Genomic DNA, 23935 nt, shown 5'->3' with positions numbered 1-23935 from the left:
CATTTCACTTAATTTCACGTTAGCAACTTAAATGTCACCATTAGTGTGAATTTAGTACTACATAAAGAATGCCCTGGGAACCTTTGTATAAGGAGACGTCAACATCATATAAGTACCGAATTTACCCTTTCAACCATGGTTCACTGAACTGTGAGAATATTGCTGCTTTCTGTTTTTAGTAGCATTAAGCTGCTGCTGTTACCTGAGCATGCTGGCTTTGTGCAAGCTCCTCTTTCCTGCGTTTCATGAGCTCTTTTCTCAGCTCTTTGGGTGCTTTCTCCACTTCATTTATAACCTACAGTGTATAAGCATGCAGGAGGTGGGGAAAAACACTTTCTCCACAGCAAGCATTTATGTGAGCAGACAAGCTACAAGTCAAGTCAAGTTGTTAAAAAGCTCCTTTCAACATGCATCAGCACAGGTGTTAGTTTGGTGAAAAAGAATGAAAGGATAGAACATGCTTAATCTCAGTGCAGAAAGGGACATTACACCATATAAGGAAAATTAGTTGCTTAATTATCCCTACGTATCTTTCTCTCTTTAGATCCAAAGACAATCAGTAAAGAATTACTTGCAATGCTAACACTGAACTAAAGGTGATAAACTCAACTGACCTTGAAAGATCATAAAAATATAAACATATCTACTGACATTGTCTGAAATATTGGATATAAGGAAAACAAATGCCATTCATTTATAAATTGCAAAATTTCATAATTGGCTTGATAAAACCAATGAAATAATTCTAAATGAAATCCACTTAATGAGATCAAAAGAAAAACAAAAGGGAAAGTAAGCATTAGAATACACAAAGGAGAGACAAATGGACACTAAGTTTTCTTTTTTCATAATAAACTATTTTATATATGGTGCAATAAAAATGAACACATCTGATGATTTTGGAATTAGATTAGAAAAACATTCTCCTTTGCTGATAATTTAAGCCAAAATCAATTGTCAGCTTTAAAATCAGTAATATAACCCCTCATAAAATAAGTTTATATGCTATGATTTATTATACCAAATAAAGTATATTATAAAATGAAGTGTATTTTAGAGCTCCTTCTTTCAATCATTTCAAAACCCTAGATATGTATTCCACCTAACAATAGATCTGTAATCCAACTACGAAAGACGATCACGTGTTTATAAGTAGAAGCACCAAAAGCAACCAGATTCCAAATCACCACACGCCATTGATGGTCTGTGAAAGAGACTGATTTTGATTTAACATAGTGTATTTAAAATTTCCCATCAGTAATCTCTCATGAAACCAAATCACCATGAAAAAGAAGAGACTCCCCAAATGCAAGAAGTTTAGCGGTAAGGAAAAAAATACAGAATAGAATTATTTAAAATATGCATATCACTATCTCAAACATGTTCTCTGGCTAAACCTCTCCTAGTCCAAAACAGTAACAATAACTAGAAACTTCTATATATCTATAATTAAACCATATACTTACCTACAAAATTTTAAAAATTTAACCTGATATTAAAAAATAACCTCTTAATAAAAACTACTCATGGTTTCAAGAAAATTAATATTTAGTTAATACAGTAAAGGAATACATCATGGTATACAGAGCGATTCTATATAAAATATAATAAACAGTAATAAAACAGTAATTTTTAGAAATGGTAGCCAAGTCAAAAGGCTATATACCATTTCATTTATCTTTACCTAAAGAAATCATAGAATGCACTGTATTTATTAACATTTGATTCTATCCTCTTTAAAGCAGATCCTCAAGTTCAGCAAAATGATGTTCCATTATCTGCATAATTTCATTGTTAAAATCAATGAATCTGAGTACTTGGGACATGCAACAAAAGTGAAAATGTATTCACTAGTTTGGTTGATATTAGTGTGTTCCAAAACTAATAAAACTGATCATAATATTGTCCTGGGGTCTTTCATATCATGAAAAGATAAATTCTCCTCTTACACTAAAGGAACAGAATAAATTATAAAATTATCTCTCAAAACTGCTAATATGTAAAAGCTCTCTTAGTGTTATTTTAATTGGGGAAGAAAAAGACACACTAATACAATATGTAAATCCTCTTTCTGAAACAATGACAATCCTTCATAGTAAATAATACCACAAATAGATTCTATGACAATATGGAACAGTTTCAGGAAAAATGAAAAAATTCATTATAATCAAATGACTTTACAGATATTTTCCACCTGTGATTCTTCAAAGTATCTCACAATTTGATAAAGATATTATTTCAAATTTCAGCTTACTCAGCTTTTGTTTTGACACAAAGTCCAAGAAAGGTAATCAAGCTAATCAAGAGAAAAAAAAATTTTAAGCATGAATTAAATATTACAAATAAATATTAAGATGAATTATTATTGCCACCTGCAAACAGAACATAGTATGCTTTCTTGAAAAAAAACATTACTATGTCAGGCCTTAAATGCTGCATTAATAAAGGAGGAGTGATAGGTTGAAAGGAAAATGGATTACACTCAATTTGAAGACTTGGTTCAAGGGTTAGCTGGACATTTAATAATAGTTTGTGAACTTGAACAGGCCATTAAAACCTCTCCTACTCCAGTTTTCTTGGCAGTAAAATGAGATAACATCTGACCTTACTACTACCCTACATAACTGCTGGGAAGACCAAAGAAAAAAAAGAATGAGTGCCATTTAACTACCAAGTATTATCTTAATTCCTTAGACAGTCTTAAGTGTACATTCAAAACAGTAGTTACACTTACCTCTTTCTTTCGGTTCTTTAACATATTCTGAAATTTGGACAACTCTTTCTCTTGTTCACCTTTAATGCGTTTGGCTTCATCTCGTAAGCGATTTGTGTGTTCTTGTTCTAGACGTTCAATAGTCTGTTTCTGCTGTTTTTCTAGATTCTCAATCTCTTGGTCATATTGTCGTTTCTTGCTCTGCAAAATGATGTAGCTCAAGATCATTTAACTTTAACATTAACGCTCATATCGTTATACTGAAGATGTTTACTAAGAGCACATAACTGGCATTTAAATTGAGTGACGTCATACGTACCCTTTGCAATACTGAACAAGTTCAAATGCACTCAAATATGTTTTAAAAATTTTTCTAAAAGATGTGCATTTCGTTTTTTTCTAATATGGAAAACACTTTTTTCTATTGTACAAGTGTAGAATGTTCAAAAATTTTAGACAATCTAGAAGAATATCCAGTTGCTATGAAATACTAAAGTAAGAAAATTTTCAATATTTATCCTATAAAATTTTTGATAAATCAAAGGTCTCATTTGAAGTCTATTTTAAAAACGTACCATTACTTGTCATTTTCAAATTTACTCTTCCTCATTAAGATTCTTAAACATCATATTTCATTGATACAAACCTTTTAGAATTATAAATCTACTCTCTCAACAAAAGATTCCTGCTTATATAATACTTGAGTAACATTGCAATTTTAGACACAGGTATTTGTAAAGGGTGTTTCCTTTTTAAAAAAATTAAAAAGCAAAATATTTTGGAAAATATGGGGGGGGAAACAGTTTTTATAAGGTTCTGAAAAAACAGAATATAAGTACTGTAAAAATACTCAAAGAGAACAAAAGTTCATAATTTTCTTAGGAATTCTAAGTTATGATCCAACATATGTAATCAGCAATGCCAACCTTCACACAAAACAATCCTTACCACTTAATATTATAAAAATGTAAGTCCTATAATCAACCATGAATCCTATAACATTTCAGATGATCTTTTTTCTAACCTACATTAAGCTACATGTTCAACATAAGTTACTGAAATTTTATATCACATTAATAATTCCTTTTCCAACTTTGGACACAAAGTAAAAATTTAAAGACTCGGTGACAACTACCCTTTACAAGTCAGCACTAACTTCTCTAGCAGCTGTGAAAAGGGATGTGGAAGCTTAACTGTAGTAGCTAGAGAAGTAAGTGTATTTTGAAAAATTCCCCAGGAAGTTCTAATACTCAGCCAAGTTTGAAGACAACTACTCTAGACTGGTTTAAATCTTGGATTCTAATTCTGAGAGGTCAAATTGTAACAATAAAAAGTTATACAGCAACAGGCACACCTAAGAACTTTGCAAACCATCTACTAGCTTCATGATTCCAGGTTTTCATGACAGATTTAATCAGAGAAAAATGAAAACACCTAACACGCTGTAAGTCAGGCAAAAGGAGAAAAGAAGAGAAGAAAAAAGAAAGCATCTAAAACACCAAAGAGATAAAGGTGATAAATACATCACAAAGCCAGAGAAATCTAGTAATCAGAGAACAAGTTCTAAAACCTGCCAGTGGTGTTTTTTTTTCTAAGCCTTAAATTTCTTTATTAACAAAAGGGTACAAAATTCCAAGACTTTACCACCATCTCCTGCTCAAAACGCCGGAAAATTTGCTCTCGCTGTTGTTGCAGTTTGCCATTGAGCTGCTGTTGGGCTCTTTGCTCTTCTTTTTGAAGAAATCTTAATTCCCGAAGTTCCTGACGTCTGATAAAATTTAATGGCAAGGATAGAGAAAGACAGCAAAAGTTACACCTTTGAAGTAATGCTTTAAAAGAAGAAAAACTTTAAAAGTAACATTTATTTTCAAATGGAAAAGTAATACATGAACCCAAAATTAGCCAAGACTTTACTCTTGTTTCTCTATTCTTCAGACTCTGCAGAGACTTGAGAAGTCACAAAACCAGTTTAAATCATGTTGTTTCTCTACTCACCTAAGAAACCTCAATTCTTCAGTTTTGGAATCACTATCTGTAACTATCTTTGATGTTGTTACACTCACTTCGACACCATCAACAATAAATTTGCGTGTTTTCTTCAATGTTTTCTTTTGTCTTCTTGTTTCCTGAGTGAGATTTTATTTTAGTTAGGCTTTATATGGGGAATACTAGAGAGAGAAAACATTTTCTTCTTAAAAAAAAACAAGAAACTGAACAGCTATGAAGACTACACTATAAAGTATGAATAGAAAGCAGTAAGACTCAACTTTGAAGCCAATTATATCATCTCACACCTCATTTGACTTTCACATGATTTTACAGATAAAATCAAATTTTTTTCAAGTGAAATTACGCATTTTGATGATGTGCATGTAGAATTTTTATACCACATCATAATTAGGCACAAGTGGTAACAAGCAATTCACAAAAAAGAGTAATTAGTACAACTTTCACATGTTAACCATTCTTTCCTCTTTTTATCTTGTAGGTTCGCAGATACCTCTGCTTTTCTGTTTTAGAAACACTTACAAAGCAATTAAAAATGAATTCCTGGGGCTCATCCCTTAAAGAATCTAAATCAACAGGTCTGAGGGTGGCTGAGAATTTCATTTTGAAAGGCTCCCATATAACTTTTAAACACTGCCAGGACTGGGATTCAAAATCCATTTCATCAACAATAGTATCACCAGCCCTCTTCCATCTCAGGGCTGGAGATGGATGAGTGATTTTAGAGTTGCTAGAAAGACAGCACCTTTACCGTACTCCCAAAATACCAGATCTGCCTGTTAGCTATTGCCCAAAATTCTTTATCAAGACCAAACTCTTCATTCCTCAGTTGGTTATCCAAATGCTTTTTAAAAGCAAAGAGAAATAACAGAAGTGTAACACTGCTACAAATACTTCTTGGTAAACATGTAAGTATTCAGAACAGATAATTACTTAGTGTTGATAGGTGGAAAAGGTTAGAAAGCAGAGGGAGCAAAAGGGGAATGTGAAAATACTACATTCAAAATGCATTAGAATTTTTAAGTTGATCTTTGGCACTTACTAATCACCTTTCTTCAGCCTCTTACTGTTGTACTCTCTAGGCTTCCAGTATTCTCACACTGCTCTCCCTAAGCCCTGGACTACGGCCACCCTATCCAGACTTCACCTAAAACCTAAAGTGGGCATGCTCCAAAAATAAATATACCTCCCTGTAACCTCCAAATTTTCCATTTCTTCAGTTCCTACTAAAGTATCCACAGCTAATATCACCTTAATTCTCACAGAAGTGTCTACATTTTTTGGAAAGGCTAACTATTAAGTCAGTGAATGAACTTCAGATTAATGGAATTTCAGCAGGGAAACAACCTGAAAACTGAAGACCATCTAGGCAATACACGTAATAATTTGGGGCAGATACGCAGGCTGATCAGTCATGCCCTGGCGTCCTATCCCTAAGGTCAATTTTCTTCAGTTCTTTCTGCTTTTCTGCCACCTGTCAATCCACAGTCTCACCTGTATCAGAATTCCATGGGATCTTTTGCTATAAATACTGATTCTCTGGCCCCACTCCATACTTCTACACAGCCCCCCCTAGTAACTCAGATTGGAGAATTATGCTTAACAGCTCCAAGTGTTCGAGGTTTAGCGTTTGGCTTTCTTCCCAGGATGATTCTCACGGCAGCAGTGATTGCTATGACTGAGGAGGTAAGAGTGGTCACCGCACGTGCCAGTGGTATCAAGGGCTGTTTATACCCTAAACATTCTTAAAAAGAGATCATTCTTTCAAGTCCTCAATTCTTTCATATACTGCTGATTCTTGCTACAATTATACCTAGGTATGTACAATAGGAAAACCCAAATCCCAGTAAGCAACTGTATTATACTATTTCTATCAAGTTGGCAAAAATAGATAGGTACTACCAAAAAATTTAAAGATTACATCCAGAATCTCTTTAGTTTTTTTTTTTTAATTGATTGCCCTCATAGGCCTTAAGAATTTTACAGGGTTAATACTACACTGATTTAGTGTTGTTTTGTTTTCAAGATGTCAGTTTCACATAAACTCTCAACTGCCAAAATAACAAAGAAACACCCAAACAAGGACCCGTGTACACTTACTTGTAAAGATATTGATCCATTGTCTTTAGTTTTGCTTAGGAAGCTAGAGATGGATAAATTCAAGTCAATGCTGCTATTATCAGCAGTGGAACCAGTGCCTGAATCAGTATCATTTTCCTTTTGATTCTCAGATTCTGCTAACATGGTTTCAGTTTTTGATAAAGCACCTATTTCTCCTTTATTTTCTGCATCTTCAGGGTTGATATTAATACTGGGTATTACAACAGGCTGAGGTTCACTGGGCTGTGAAGTGGCAGGAACTTGAGGTTCTGCCTTAATTGGCACTTCGCACAGGATATCTTTCTGCTCTGTGTCCATCTGAGCAGTGGCTTCGTGAGCATCCCGAGTTTCACTTCCTAGAGCCTCTTGGTCACCATCAGTCACCGCACTTCTGACCTCCATTCCTTCAGTGCTACTTGATTCAGTAATCTCAACTTCATTTGTCCCGAGCTCCTCATTGGTCTCCACTCTGTTCTCTGAACTGCTGATTAACTGTTCCTCACCTTTACCTTCTACAGATTTTTCATCTATCTCATTAGTTTCAACTATTTCTTTAATAGAAACTTCTTCAGTACCACCAGCCTCAGGACCCTCTGTGGACTTGATCTCTAGTATCTGGCCTACTTCACCCACTTCTTTCCCATCGTTACTCTGAGCATCCTCAGCACTGTTTTCAGTTGCCTTCTGAGCAACGTCTTCTGCCTCATTTGTTCCTATCACTTTGCTTGTATCACTGATCATATCTTTTTCAGTTTTGTCATCTCTTCCCAATTCCTCGAGGGTGTCTTCCTTTGTAAACTCAACTTCACTTTCAATTGCCTGAATATCTGCCTCTTTTTCTCCAGTCTCTTGAGAAACTAAATCCATTGTCTGAATAGCAGTGTCTTCAATTTCTTCAGATTTTATAAACTCATTTTCAAATATCTGTTGCTTTTCTTGATCCCCTTCTTCCTCAGGTTTCAGATTCTGTTCAATATTTGTTTCTGAAGTTATCATTATGCTATTTTCTTTTCCTTCATTGACTGAATTAATGTCCACTGTTTCATGGTCTTCTGTGTCAGGTAGATTTTCAAGCTTGGGTCTCTTCTCTCTCCCATTTTCCTCAATTACTGTTGCTCTATTATGAAGTTCAGCCATAGCTTCTAAATGAGTATCATTAACATGTTCATTAATGCCTACCACAGTATTTTCAGGTTCATCGGTGGTGGGTTTTTCAGTAAGAATTTTACTGTTAAATTTATCTTCGGAAGTATTACGTTCTGTTTTTTCTGAGACAGATTCCAAAATACAAGCATTTTGTGAAAGCTTATCTTCTTCAGAGCTCGCAATACTAAGGTCAGAGGAGGCACGCTTACTTGCAGGTATCGGCTAAAAAAGATTTTATACAGTTTTAGTGTTAAAACGTAATTTCAAGATGGTAACCAAAATAACGTTTCATATATAAAAATGATTTAATTCATATATATAATGATTTAATATCTTTATTCAGTCAAATTTGATGAAATTATAAAAATAACTTAAAGAATTGACAAATCTTCACATAATAAATATGACAAAAATGGGCAGCAAGGAACAAACAATAAATCTTCACCTCTAAAATTAAAGGTTTTTGTAATGCTACCCATCAATTAATCCTTAGACACAGCTGCAATCATACCTCAAAACTCAACTCTAAAAATGACCTAAATGAAATTTCCTTTCTAAATACTGACCAGAGAATTTTCTGTTTCCTCATCATCATCCTCCTCTTTGCCATCTTCAACTTCTTCTGTTACTTCAGCCTTTGCCTCTGCAATCAATTCTCGAATTGGTTTGTTGGAATCAACAGTCACAAAGGGATGCTGTTTGATCATTAAAAAGAGCATACTCAGTAACAACTGAAATGCTTGTGAAGTAAATTTCAAATATATAAAACACATTGTTATGTGGCAAAAATATAAACATATAAGTAGGAAAAATACAAACAACTTCAGATGATATTACATCTGGGAAAAGAAGGAGGGGGAGGGAATTGAGTAGGAGTAGGGGCTGCCTGCAACTGTATCTGTACCTTTTTTTAAGAATCTGAAAGAAATATGTCAAAAATGATAACATATTACATCTGGGTAGTAGGTATATATACTTTTCTGTGTGTCTGAAAACTTCATAACCTAAAATCTAAATTAAAATTTAAAGCAAGTTTCAAGAACATTACTAGTTTTAGAAAGTAACAATATGTTTACAATATGTTTAATTGTTAGAAAGTAACAATATGTATAAAGCCTCAATAAAAATTACAAAAAGCTTTAAAGTTCCGTTAAAAGTATCTACCTCCTACACTGGTGGTGGGACTGTAAATTGGTTCAGCCACTAGGGAGAACAGTGTGCAGGTTCCTTAAAAAACTACAAACAGAGCTACCATATGACCCAGCAATCCCACTCCTAGGCATGTATCTGGAGAAAACCGTAATTTGAAAGGATGCATTCTCCCCGATGTTCACTGCAGCTCTATTTACAATAGCCAGGACATGGAAGCAACCTAAGTGTCCATTGACAGAGGAATGGATAAAGAAGATGTGGTACATATATACAATGGAATATTACTCAGCCATAAAAAGGAATGAAATAGTGCCATTTGCAGAGACACGGATGGACCTAGAGATTGTCATACAGAGTGAAGTAAGTCAGAAAAACGAATATTGTATAATGTCACTTATATGTGGGATCTAGAAAAATGGTACAGATGAACAAAGTCACAAATGTACAGAACAAACTTATGGTTACCGAGGTGGGGAAGGGGGCATAGGACGAACTGGGAGACTGGGATTGACATATATACACTACTATGCATAAAATATATAACTAATGAGAACCTACTGTTTAGCACGGGAACTCTACTCAATGATCTGTGGTGACCTAAATGGGAAGGAAATCTAAAAAAGAGTGGATATATGTATACATACAACTGATTCACTTGTTGTACAGCAGAAACTAATACAACATTGTAAAGCAACTATACTCCAATAAAAATTTTAAAAAGTGTCTATAAACATCTTTTTTGACATAGCTCAAATATTCTTAAGAGTAAGAAGATATTTTATTCACCTCTGTACACTCAGCACTTGGTGTTTGTCACAGATTAAGGCCTTCAAATGGGGGGGGCAGTGAAATAATAAGAGAAAGTGTGTTCCAAGGATATACTTGTTGTACAGAGAAAGGAAATTTTTCCCGCTTCTCCCCCCAGATAAATAGATCAACCTAAAAAACTATAATGGAGGAGTTGTACTCAATCTAACAGTAACTGCCTCAAGACTTGTCATTCTATTTCTCTACCTATACTATTATTGACAAAATTTTATTTCAAATATTACAAACAAGTCCTGCTATAAAACAAAATTATCCAATCACTTTAACACCATTTTTTAAAAGTTAGCAATATTTACTGAACATTTACCCTCACTGTAAGGGACATTAAAAAAAAAATTAATTAGCTCATGGCCCCTGCCACCAAGGTGCTTGTTTTCTAGTAACTGGAGAGACAAAATGTAAGTAACTGATAAAGTGGAAATAACTAAACAAAATGAAAAAAACACAATTAAACTGAATCAAAAAAGCATACAAGAAATTTAAAAGCTAAATAAATGCCCTTTAATAACAGCAGCAAATGTTTGTAAAGCAAATGTTAACTACTACAATGAACCTTGAGTGAGTCTGCACAGGGAAACTCAAGTGGAGAGAGGGCACACTGAAGGAATCTGAAACTGTATTCTTCTTAAAGAGATGTTACAACAATTATATGGTTTGCCATTGTCATACTACTCTTATCTTACCTGCAGTAGCTGAGATGTAGTCCACCTGGAATCCACATTCTTTTCCAAGCATTTCTTTAGAAAGTCCTTAAAATTTGAAGACCTTCAAAATAAAATTTTAATAGTGACATTCTATTTTTCTTGTTAATAAAATCAAAACTCTGAGAAACTATGGTTAAGTTCCATTATGTATGTAATAGTATTAATTCAACATAAGAAAACTAGTTATGAGAATATTAATATTTCATAAGTCATTTATCTATAAATATAAGTTACATATATGTGAATAGATTCATAGTTTAAGTCATTGAGATACAGCCGTATACCCATAAGTATGCTAAAAATCACAAAAATTCTTCCATTATATATATATATATTTTTTTTTTTTTTTTTTTTTTTGCGGTACGCGGGCCTCTCACTGCTGTGGTCTCTCCCGTTGCGGAGCACAGGCTCCGGACGCGTAGGCTCAGCAGCCATGGCTCACAGGCCTAGCCGCTCCGCGGCATGTGGGATCTTCCCGGACCAGGGCATGAACCCGTGTCCCATGCATCGGCCAGCGGACTCTCAACCACTGCACTACCAGGGAAGCCCCCTTGCATTATATTAAACTCCACAAATACAGATCAATCACATATATGCCTCACTTTCTCATAGTACAGAAAATACCTCTTTCATGTACAACTCAAATCACTGGTATCTTTTAATTTATGGGGAAAGTTAGTTACAGGAGTTTATATGGTCCTTAAGTCTTGAAAAAACACCAAAAATCAGTTTTCTACTTCATACAATCTTTGTACCATGTACCTAAATTTAAATACCCTTGGAAAGTTGGAAGAATAAAGCATCAAGTTTTGCTTCTTAAAAAAAATTGTTTAGGAATACTTTACCATTTTGATGGCTGTGCTAATGTAGGGGGCTCAGATTTTGCTATTTTTAGCAGCACTCGCATTGGATTTAATTCATGATGAGGTGGTTCTATCTCAGCCATTTCTATTAAAGTGATACCCAGGGACCAAACATCAGCTTTGTAGTCATAGGGTCTGTCCTTAGATGTTTCACACATGACTACCTCAGGAGCCATCCTATGAAGACAAAGAACTGAAAATTAAGATGTTTAACTTAAGAGCAGTGATCACAAACCACGTGAAAGATAGACAGTATAATTGATTATGTGGACAAAATTCATAAGTAATAATAACTGTTGACATAACTAACGCTGCAAATCCATAAAACTGAATACATACCAATAGGGTGTGCCGATAAAGGAATCTCTCCTTTGAATTGTCCTTGTGTTTTTAGCTGATACTCCAAAATCCGCTTGAAATAATTATACAAAAGTATTAATGACAGTTTTTAAGCAAAGGACGCTATATTCAACATAAGGGAAAAGCATATCAAGCCTTTAATAAGGCCACTGTTATTAAAGGGTAAGCAAAATAGAAAGATAAATAACTTCTCTATCATCCTAATTTTGACCACCCTCTTTCTACCATACACCCACCCCCCCCCCAAAAAAACTGCCAAAGAAAAGATTCCATCATTAATACACTTGATACCACCATCCTTACACATCTTCAGATCACAAATTCTCCAGAATTGGGAAAAAAAAAAAAAAGTAACTTTAAAATAGATCAGTCTATCCACTTCACCAAAATAAATGCCAACTAGTGCTATATGTGACAATTAAATTAAGGGACATTTTTCTATGGTGTGAAAAACAGAAATTATACCAAAGCAGCCATTATGACAGCATATGTCTTGCTAACTTCCTCATAAAATTATACCACGAAGAAAAAAATTAGGAACGATGCTTTCTAATTTAAATTATAGGGCACAGCAACATTACAGCTTTATCGGTTCTTAACCCCTTTTCAGCTTAGAGCTCAATCATTAATAGCAACATGAAATTGCTATTGCTGCATAAATTACCTCATGCCATATACATTTAACTTTTAAAGTTTCATCTGACATGCCATGATTCTCAAAACTGAATAAATACCAAAAATCCTGTATTTAGTATTCATGCCCCAAGGCCTGGCACAGAATATACACACAATAAACGTCAGCTACTGTTAGTAATCATATGTGTAATTTTAACCTTTGTGATACTTTGGCCATAGAACTCTTAAAACTCATGAAATCCTGCCCTATATTCTAATTATTTATGTCTATTATATAGTTCTTTCTTTTCTTTTTTTGACCATGTAGTTCTCCTGCTTAAAACATCTTGGCAGCTACCTATTGCCTGTAGAATGATGTTTAAGCTTCTTAATATGGTGTATGAAGTCTCTTGTTACACTAGATATTTCATTAATGTTTTATAATTAAATTAATAAATGAATTTGCCAATAGAACATACTATACTTGGAAGATATATCTGCAGAAAATGCAACATAAATAGATGTATTCAGGACTCTCCATCCCTATTACCCCCCTACTTCCTCAGCTTATAACTTGCCATGTTTCCACAGGACGGGATTGAGATCACAATATGAAATTCCTGCCACAAGAGGTTTTCTACTCAGGTAGAGTCAGCTCAGTACGTATTCCAGTGTGTTCCTAGAAGCTACTAATGGTCTATTCTTTTTAACTTTTTCCCCCTCAGAACATGACTGGGAAAGGAGGTTGAGAAACAGGCCTAAACCACTAAGGTCCACTGTCAACATTCGTACCTCTCGAAGCACTCTTATGAGCAGGAGGTAAACTAAGGAGGGACAAGAATCCATCTTCACTTTTGTGCAAAGGGGAAAACTAAGGTCATTATGTGCTTTACAGTTCTACTTATAATGGTATGGCATATATATGCTGGTCTGTTAAAATAGCATTTTACATACTTATTTCCATTTGTAACAATGTGATCTGACAAGACCATAAAAATTTGATTATTGTATATATGGTTCTTGAGGATAGTATGGTTCTACATGCATCTGTGTACACTTAATACAATGTCACAGAATTGGAAGGTTCTCTGTATTTATGAATTAATGAAACAAAGTGCAACTATTTTAAATGTCAACCAACTCAAAACTATTTTGGCATTCCTAAATCTTCAAAAATATACTTATTTTTAATGGCATGCATTATTTTACACAAAAGTATATTCCTGTATTCAAATAAGATTTCAGTACACTTACAGAAAAACATGCACTAAAAAAGATCAAAATTATATTTCAAAACGAGCTACAAGACTAAAAAATGATGACATAAAAGAGTAACAGAAGTCAGAATTTTAAAACTCATAAATGAGGTGACAGAACTCAAGGGAAAATTAGAAATAAAAAACAACTTTAGAAACAAAGGCTAAAGTAGGAGGAATGCAAGAGCAAATAAACACAACAAATGCACACCCATTACCACTTCGCACCCATTAAGATAGTTATCATCAAAAATACAGAAAATAAATGCTGGCAAGGAGGTGGAGCAACTGGAACTCTTGTGCATTGTTGTGGAAACGTAAACTGGCGCAACCACTGTGGAAAATGGTATGGTGGTTCCTCAAAAAATTAAACAGAGAATTACCATATGATCCAGCAATTCCACTTCTGGGTATATGCCCAAAAGAACTGAAAGCGGGGACTCAAATAGATATTGTACACCCATGTTCATAGCAGCATTATTCACAAAAGCCAAACGGTGGAAGCAACCAAAGTATCCATCAATGGATGAATGGATAAATAAAATGTGGTGTATACATATAACAGAATATTATTCAGCCTTAAAAAGGGAGAAAATTAACACATGCTACACCATGGATGAACCTTAAAGACATTATGCTAAGTAAAATAAGCCAGTCACAAAAGGAAAAGTATCGCAGGATTCCACTTACATGGGGTACGGAGAGTAGTCAAGTTCACAGAGACAGAAAGGAGAATGGTTGCCAGGGGCTGGGGGAAGGAGGAAATGGGGATTTAAGCGTTTTAATGTGTACAGAGTTTCAGTTAAGGAAGATGAAAAGGTTCTGGAGAGGCGTGGTAGGGTTGGCTGCATGACAGTGTGAGTGCGCCGTATGCTACGGAACTGTGCACTTAAACATGGTTAGGACGGTGAATTTTAAGTATATTTCGCCACAATGAAAAAAAATGAAGGAAGATAAAAAGAACCTGAGAGAAAGTTATAAATACTGATGATTGTCAAGCCTGACAAAAAGATAATAAAAGTCTCCAAAGGAGAAAGTCAGTGCAAGGGAACAGAACAAATACTCATATCTATAATTACAGAAAACCTTCCTGGGGGGCGGGGGGTGAGCGGGAAACAAAAAAACAACACTTAGAAAAGTTTAGTCAAAGTTTAGTCCTTAAAAAAAAAGTCTTTGGCATCTAGGCAAAAAGATCACATGACTTACACGAGAAAGAAAATCAGATTCTCATCAGACTTTTCAATAACACTTTATAATAGAAGAAAACAGAGGAACATATTTTAGATATTCAAGGAAAGAAATGTGAACCAAGGACTTTCTATCCAGCAAAACTGACCTTCAAAGTATAAAGGGTAGAAGTGTTACCATTATATAAGAACTCAGAGAGCCCTTTCAGAGAAATCTACCAGAGAATGAACTTCAGACAACCAACATAACCAAATAGACATGAACAAGAGCGGTGGTGAGCGCTGAATATAGAAATGAAGGTTAAAATGAGTAATTACGGAATACTCCAAATCTATCTTCAATGTTCTTGAGAAGCAAGATTCTCAGGATAGAAGAAAAGCGATACAGATGTAATACAGAAGGGGCTAAGAGAAGGAAAAAACAAGGCTTTACCCTGAATTTGAATAGGTCATATGTAGGAACTCATGAGAGCCTAGCTCTGTCCTTCGTAAAGGCCTAGAATGAAGGCAAATCCAGAAACTATAAGCATGTCTAATACTAAGATTGTGGTCTTGAAATACCATGTCCTACTAAAACAACTTCTTCAGGGCTTCCTGAAGAAATGGCTAATTACAGGTCTGAGGCAGGAAATGTAAAAGATGAGCCTGAAACATCTCAACCTAACAGACGGCAAGGAATCTACCAAAGATTAGTAGAGTCATGTCAAAAAGATTAACAAGCCAGCTTGAAGAAGCTCCCACTGACCAAGATGGTACAACGTGAGCTTTAATAAGGATAAAAATTGTAATAGATTTGAAACCTATAAAATAAAATTACATTCATGAATTAATAATGCCATTTAAAAAAATACTGGCCACCAACTAAGGATGAGAGAGAACCAATTCATTGTCTTTAAAGCTAAATAAATAAAAGGAAAGAATCAAGCATTTTTCCTGTCCTGTCTATAGGAACTATACTCCTGAATAACCAAACAGTTGAAGGGAAGTGTCTTTTTATATAAGTATTCCTAATTTTTTAATGATGATAAATGAAAATAATGAAATAACTGATGAATAATTACACCAAAATTATTATCAAAAATAATAAACGAAAACAAAATGATGTAATTCATTTTGCCACTCCAATCAAAGAACGGATCCAGGCATTAAACATCAACAGCTGCTAACATCAAAAAAAAGATCAAAAAGCCGGTATTACATGCCTCCCAATGAAAGAACACAAAACCACCTATAGTCTTGCCAAAAAAGTCAAACTTGAGACTGATGAGGCTTTTGGATTCATCTGCAAATTGAGGGAAATACAGAGAGGAACTTACTACAGTCATCAGGAGTACACAGTCAGCAAAATGCAAGATGAGAGAAACTCTACAGGTCCAACAGCCTAGGTCCTACACATCAGTGTTTCTCAACGTTTTTTTCATCTCTCTCCTAAGGAGCCTTTTTAGACATTTTTTCCGAATCCTCCCTCTCCCCCATGAAATTTTAATGCCACAGATATACTGTATATCTGTTTGTGTATATCTATGGGCCTTTGGAGGGTCACAACCATGGTAACACTAAAATTTTTTGTCTCCAAAGAACCAACTTTCTTTGAGAAAGCATGCCATGAGAATGAATGCCATAGATAAAATGTAAAGAGAAAAAAGGAATGACAGGGCGGTGGGGGGCAACCTATAAATTAAAAGAGACTTAGAAGAAAAAGCAGGTTTTAAATATGGGTAAGTCTAAACTCTAAAGTCTAGACATGAACACTGGGTGATAGAGCCATAAAGAAACACAAGGAAGTGATTACTATAAAAGTCAGGATATAGATTACCTGTGGAGAAGGGAGGGACAGTGTGATTGAGAGCGGGCACATGAAACAGCTGCTAGGGTGCCTGACATAGTGCTAGTTCTTTTTTTTTTCCGTTGAGGCATGCGGGATCTTTCACTGTGGCGCACGGCCTCTTTGTTGAGGCTCGCAGGCTTCTTCTCTCTAGTTGTGGTGTGTGGGTTTTTTCTCTCTAGTTGTGGCTCTCAGGCTCCAGAGAGTGTGGACTCTGTAGTTTGCGGCACTTGGGCTTAGCTGCCCCGCGGCATGTGGGGTCTTAGTTCCCCGACCAGGGGGGATTGAACCCACGTACCCTGCATTGCAAGGTGGATTCTTTACCACTGGACCACCAGGGAAGTCCCATTCTATTTATCTAGGTGGTGGTCACAAAGCTATTGTGTACAAAGCTACAAGTCAATAAGCTACACAACTGTTAGTGTGGTTTTCTGTATCTGTAACCATTTCTTAATAAAAAGGTTAAAATTTAGTAGTAGTCACTAAATTTTACTATAATTTTTCAAATTATACCTGTTTAGATGTCATGACAAAGTGAAGTGAAATGACTATGATCACTGGTATCAGCATGGCCTTTGAATATATTTTGTTTTTAATATCCATCCAAAATACCCAAATTTAGACTTCATCACCAGATTTTTTTTAAATTCATATCTTGGGGATACTTACTTCTATTTGTATGCGCATATGAAATTCATTAGTTTCCCATCCAAAATCTACATCTATTTCTCCTTATGAAATTATCATTTATTCCCTCAGTGTAAAAAACAAAATTAAAAATTCTAGTCCTTACATTTGTTTTAGGCATCTTTTTCAGACTTAAGGTTAGTTACTTTGTTAGTTTAGCCAAGATACCATATCTACAAAATAGAATATAAAACTAAACATGGAAAAAAAAAAACCACTAGATATGAGTTTTGGAAATGAACGTAAAACTAAGTTAGTGGTTTTACATACTATAGCATTTTCTAAATGTATTATATTTACAAGTATTAAGTCTACATATAAAAATATAAGGGAAAAATAATTAGCCAGTCTTTTAAAAGTGTGCCATTTTAAAAATAAAAATCCATCCTTTCTTACTTTTTAAAGAGTCTTTATATGAGGTACCTATACTTAGGAATTCTGGGAGTTAATGGATAATTATGTATCCAAGGAAGTTTTGTTTTGTTTTTTGTCTACACTGCATGGTGTATGGGATCTTAGTTCCCTGACCAGAAATTGAACCCAGGCCCTCAGCAGTGAAAGCACCGAGTCCTCACCACTGGACCGCCAGGGAATTCCCTCCAAGGAAGTATCTTAAAAATTAACATTGAGGAGATATGGGGATATATGTCTATGTATAGCTGATTCACTTTGTTATAAAGCAGAAACTAACACACCATTGTAAAGCAATTATACTCCAATAAAGATGTTTAAAATAAATAAATAAATAAAAGCATACAGGAATTGAAAGACCTGTACTCTGAAAACTATACAACACTGTTGAAAGATATTAAAGAAGACCTAAATAAATGGGGAAAAAAATTAACACTGAATAATTCTCCATGTTTCACATATTTGAATACAATTCTCCATGTTTCACATATTTGACTTGTAACAAAACAATATTAAGTTACAGACATACGGGGGAAATCTCAAAGCACAAATTCAAATGTTTTATATAAAGGAATAAACTTACCCAACTTAATATCTCCATCTAAGGTAAAAAGAATGTTTCCAGCCTTTAGATCTCTGTGGATGATTTTATTATCATGTAAGTAGTTCAATGCCTCTAAAGTCTGCTTACAAACTACTTGTATTTGGGACTCAGTTAATGGTCTCTCAAGCTCTACAAGGAAAAAAGTAAACAAATCTGCATTTTTGTACAGTGAAAGCATACCAGCAGGCTATATAACTTTACCATCACTGTCAAAGATCATACACAATGAATTGATTTTTAAAAAACTATACACAAAACTTTCTTCACATATTATACTCAATGTTTAATTTTAGAATTTTATTACAATTATCCAAGAATATAAAAATAATTAGGCTGATTTCTTAACTTACTGAATGTCTCTAAACAATAAGATAAATATATATGTATAAATGTTTGAAATCATTTGACTTTTTAAAGTATAATTTAAGATATAAACATGAAGAACAAAAAACCATTTACCAAGCATCACAGCATCCACTGCTCCACCTGCACAAAATTCAATGAGGATCTGCAGGCAAATAAAAAAGCATGTGTCTAACATGACATTGAGTTTGAGTATTTTTTCTTCAATTTAGCATAAAAGATAAAGAAATAGCTATAAAATAACCTAGGTTACAGAAACAATAGTATGCTAACAACCATAAAGATTTTCTTTGTAAAAAGAGTTACAAGTCTTAATGATATACAACTAAGAAAGCACAAAGAAAACACATTGTGGAAATAGGTGCATTTTTGTTAATCTTCATTTTTAGTGTCCCTGCTTCTGTAAAATTACCAGGTGTAGAATTTTTATTCAGGACAGTATTATATATCCATTTCATCACCACTGAAAGATTTTACACTCTCCTTTTTAAGGTAACTATTGAGAAGTAAGTGATCAAGTATATTTTTTAACTTTATTTCTAGGAATAAACCCTGAAAAGAGAAACTTTTAGTTTTTCTAAAAAATAGGAGAAAAAACATATACAAAAGCTTCAGATCCTAGCTCAATTATCACTTCCTGATGGATGCCTTCCCAGACCTCCCTGGTACATACCACCATGCACCTTTCCTTCTTAACCCTTTATCACAGTTTTAATTTTATATTTATTATGATTCTTTGATTAATTAATGTCTGTCTCTCCCACTAAAATGTCCCTCACAGTTGTCCAGCTTTTTATTTTGTAATAGTCTCAAGTTAAGATCTTATCTATTTATTAAGTTGTCTAGGAATTCATTTTCATCACTATCTCTGGAAACATTCTGCTAGAACTCTGAACAACTATATTAGAAGGCACCACACTAATAATAACTACAGATTTTATTTTTAATTACATACCTTAACAAATTGTGTAGCTTCACACTTTTTTCTCCTCTGTATAACAACACTTTATTTTTTACAGGAGCTTGCCAATAAATTGTTTGGAAATTCATTATATCATATGAAAAATAATTTGAGAGACAGATCATTACTCATCCTAGAGATGAGTAAACAAGTCATAAAGGTTAATTGACTTATTCAAGCGCCTGCCTAGCATCACCAAAATCAAAAAATAAAGGCCTTTTGATTCCCAATCAGGTACAGCTTGTACAATCTACTCTTCTTTCGTAACACTTTGTTTCTTCCTTCAAGGAGAAAAAACTAAAAATCCATTTCAAAAAGTCCTCTTGATTAAATTAGTATCAGTGCAGAGCAAGTGACTGACTGGTTATTATACTAAATATTAACACTTTACTTATATATTTATTTATGCCTAATATTTCCTAAAAATGAATAAAATTTTTACATACAGACTTGGCCACTACATCATGCACTAAAGTTGGGCTTGATAATATATAAAATAAATGTTGGGTTGGCCAAAAAGTTTCCGTAAGGAAAAACCTGAATGAACTTTTTGGCAAACCCAATATTTAACATTTCTAGTAAGCATTTTATAATTTATTACATGATTTATCAAAAGTTTAGTATAAGAAATTATAAACAACTGCAAAGAAAACAAAAGAAACTCTAAAACATTTTAAGTAAATGCTTAAATTTAAATCAAGACACTTAAATTTAAACAAGACACTTCAAACTAACAACATTGTAAATCAACTATACTTCAATTAGAAAAAATAAAATTTTAAAAGTGCTGGAAAAAAAAGACTTCAAAGAAAGAAAGAAGTTCCAACTGGGAAAAAAAATTAATTAAAAACAAGAAAGGCATCTAATTTCATTATTTAGGAAATTTAATATTCTTAACGAAGTTTCTACATTTGAGGCCAATGCCAAACAATCATGAAATACAGTACAATCTGAAATACACATCAAAACATATGCTGAAGGGGCTTCCCTGGTGGCGCAGTGGTTGAGAGTCCGCCTGCTGATGCAGGGGACACAGGTTCGTGCCCCGGTCCAGGAGGATCCCACATGCCGCGGAGCGGCTGGGCCCGTGGGCCATGGCCGCTGGGCCTGCGCGTCCGGAGCCTGTGCTCCGCTACAGGAGAGGCCACAACAGTGACAGGCCCATGTACCGCAAAAAAAAAAAAAAAAAAATCTGTTGAAGCTAAGGATAATTATGTTGTTAATGACCCCTCTCATCAGCAGGTCAATTCTCATTCAAGTAGCATAAGTGACTAAAAAGAAGAGGTAGTACATAAAACAGGCCTACAAAACTTATAAACCTCTTTAGGACAATTAACTCATTTTGGTTATTCCTATAGATTAACAGAAAACACTTACCCAAAGATTGTTCTCATAATAGAAGGCATCTAGAAGCTTGACTATATTAGGGTGATCACAAGATGCTAATATATCAATTTCAACCATGTAATCTTCAAGTTCTTCTTCAGATTTGGTGTCAATCACCTTTGCAGCAGCTAAAACATTGGTCTCTTTATTCTGGGCCTAAAAACAAAAGTATCAGAAGTTCATGCTTATAACTCATACTTGCTTTTTAAATTTTTTTTTAATAAACTTTATTTTTTAGAGCAGTTTTAGGCTCCCAGCAAATCTGAGCAGAAAGTACACAGAGTTCCCATGTACTCTCCTCCCTACACATGCACGGCCTCCCCCGCTATCAACATTCTGCACCACAGTGGTACATTTGTTACAACTGATGAACCTATATTGACACATCATTATTACCAAAAGTCCACTGTTTACATTAGGATTAACTCCTGGTATGTGCTCTGCGGGTCTGGACAAATGTACGATATGTATCCACCATTATAATATCATACACAATAGTTTCACTGCCCTAAAAATCTCTATGCGCTGCCTATTCATCCTGCCCTCTTCCTAACCCCTCCACTGATCTTTTTACTGTCTCCATAGTTTTGTTTTTCATACAGTATGTAGCCTTTTCAGATTGGCTTCTTTCACTTAGTAACAAGCATTTAAGATTCCTCCATGTCTTCTCATGGTTTGATACCTAATTTCGTTTTAGCACTGAATAATAGTCAATTATATAGATGTGCCAGTTTGTTTATCCATTCACCTATTGAAGACATCTTGGTTGTTTCCAGGTTTTATCAATCGTGAATAAGGCTGCTATAAACATCTGTGTGCAGGTTTTTGTGTGGACATTAAGTTTTCAACCCCTTTGAGTAAGTACCAAGGAGCAGAATTACTGGATCATATGGTAAGAGTATGTGTAGTTTTGCAAGATACTGCCAAACTGTCTTCTAAAGCGCCTATACTATTTTGCATTCCCAACAGCAATGAATGAGAGTTCCTGCTGCTCCACACCCCTGCCAACATTTGGTGCTGTTGGTATAAATTTTTGTCATTCTAATAAGTGTGTAGTGGTGTCTCCCTGTTTTAACTTGCAACGCCCTAATGGCATATGATACTGAGCATCTTTTCATATGCTTATTGGCCATCTGAATATCTTCTTCAGTGACGTGTCCAAATCTTCTGGCCATTTTTTAATCAGACTGTAGGTTTTCTAATTGTTGAGGTTTAAGAATTCTTAATATATTTTGAATAACGGTCTTTTATCAGATATATCTTTTGCCAACATTTTCTCCAAGTGGCTTGTCTTCTCATTCTCTTGACATACTTATTTTTTAAAGATAGCCTAAACATAAATATTAACTGATGCATGCTTTTCACTGTGCTAAGTGCTTTATATACACATATGATAGAATTTCAAATTGCAGGCTCTACCGGGTCAGACTGGTAGGGCTCAAATTCTGATTCTGCCACTTGTTAACTATGTTGCTTGGGCAACTTACAAACTCCCTTTTTTAGTTTTAGCTTCCTCATCAATAAAACATACTTATATCTCACGAGTTTGTGAGAATTAATAAATATTTGCCAAGTGAAAAGAATACATATAAACATTTAATACAACGCCTGCCACACATAGTAAAAAAGATTCAAACATCTTATCTGGAATTATTACTATTATTATTTAATCCTCAAAATGACCCCATGATATATCAGCATCCCTACTTTTAAGGAGGATAAATAAATTTAGAGACATTAAAAGGCTTCCCCGAGGTCATGTAGAGCTAGTAAGAGGCTGAATCAGGATTCAAATCCTGGTTGTTTCCAAAGCCCTTTCTTTACTTCAATCATTACCCTTTCCAGTTTCCCTATACTTCCATCAGTTTAATTATTTTTCATTGTTTTTAGTACTTTAACTTTTCCATTTTAATTGAATAACTTCTCACCTCCATTTATTAGAAATGAAAGGTTTCCAAATATGTAGTAGAAGCCAAGATCATTTTTTTTAAGTTAGGAATCAAATCTTAAAATACTAATGGGTTTTTAAAAGACATTTCAATATTATATATGTTACCATCACTTCAGTAAATCTATCACCTTAAAAGAAAAAATAGCAAACTTTCAAAAGCTAGTAATAAGTGTTTTAATAAACAAATAAATGTCCAAATCCCACTTTTAATAATTTATAAGGAGATAATTTTACAAAAAAAATGCATGCACAAAATATTCATCAAAGCACTGTTTACAATAAAGAAAACTTAATCAGCCTAAATGTCCATTAACGGGAACCTACTTAAATCATTCAGTATGCTTCTACAATGGAAAATTATGCAACCATTAAAATTATTTGACTAACCAATTAATATTTCTTAAGATGGGACAAAAGCCACAACATATCACTGAATGGAAAAAAAGTAACTTACTAAACACAAAAGGTATGCAGTTTTACAAAAACTACACATCCATTTTCACACAGGGATAACTACATAAGAAATATCTGGAAAGACATCATCAGTGGGGATGGCAGAGTTTCACGTGCTTTTGACTTTTTCTATATTTTTCATATTGTTTACATTTTTAAATGGACATGTATTATTTTTACAGAGGCAATAAGATATAAAAAAATCAGTCTATGGGATATTTCTTAGGGATCTATTATCTAACCTTTGAGATGATGATGAAAGAATAAACAAACCAGGTATCAGCCTATATATGGGAATTCTCCTAAGTAGATTTTGCTACATTTTACTTCCTTAGGTAGAGGTAAAAATGAATACTAATTACT

The 23935-nt window shown here is 34.2% G+C and overlaps 1 protein-coding gene across 2 annotated transcripts in view; it reads right to left on the bottom strand.

Annotated features, from left to right (window-relative positions):
• SLK (STE20 like kinase) overlaps positions 1 to 23935 on the bottom strand; it is a 56856-nt gene that overhangs the window by 17473 nt on the left and 15448 nt on the right. Inside the window, exons 2-13 of one of the 2 annotated variants that reach the window (XM_032607797.1) lie at positions 21160 to 21324; positions 18918 to 18966; positions 18438 to 18587; positions 11853 to 11925; positions 11496 to 11690; positions 10630 to 10711; positions 8533 to 8661; positions 6821 to 8188; positions 4709 to 4839; positions 4358 to 4481; positions 2735 to 2914; positions 203 to 295 (exon numbers count right to left, since the gene is read on the bottom strand). In XM_032607797.1, the coding sequence (XP_032463688.1) occupies positions 203 to 295; positions 2735 to 2914; positions 4358 to 4481; positions 4709 to 4839; positions 6821 to 8188; positions 8533 to 8661; positions 10630 to 10711; positions 11496 to 11690; positions 11853 to 11925; positions 18438 to 18587; positions 18918 to 18966; positions 21160 to 21324 (2739 nt within the window). The remainder of the gene's footprint in view (positions 1 to 202; positions 296 to 2734; positions 2915 to 4357; positions 4482 to 4708; positions 4840 to 6820; positions 8189 to 8532; positions 8662 to 10629; positions 10712 to 11495; positions 11691 to 11852; positions 11926 to 18437; positions 18588 to 18917; positions 18967 to 21159; positions 21325 to 23935) is intronic. The other variant, XM_032607798.1, reaches the window with a different exon arrangement.

Source organism: Phocoena sinus, chromosome 16 (genome assembly GCF_008692025.1).
Source record: "Phocoena sinus isolate mPhoSin1 chromosome 16, mPhoSin1.pri, whole genome shotgun sequence".
NCBI classification, from domain to species: domain Eukaryota; kingdom Metazoa; phylum Chordata; class Mammalia; order Artiodactyla; family Phocoenidae; genus Phocoena; species Phocoena sinus.
The sequence above is the reverse complement of the archived record's forward strand: the minus strand, read 5'-3'. Positions and strand labels throughout refer to the sequence as shown.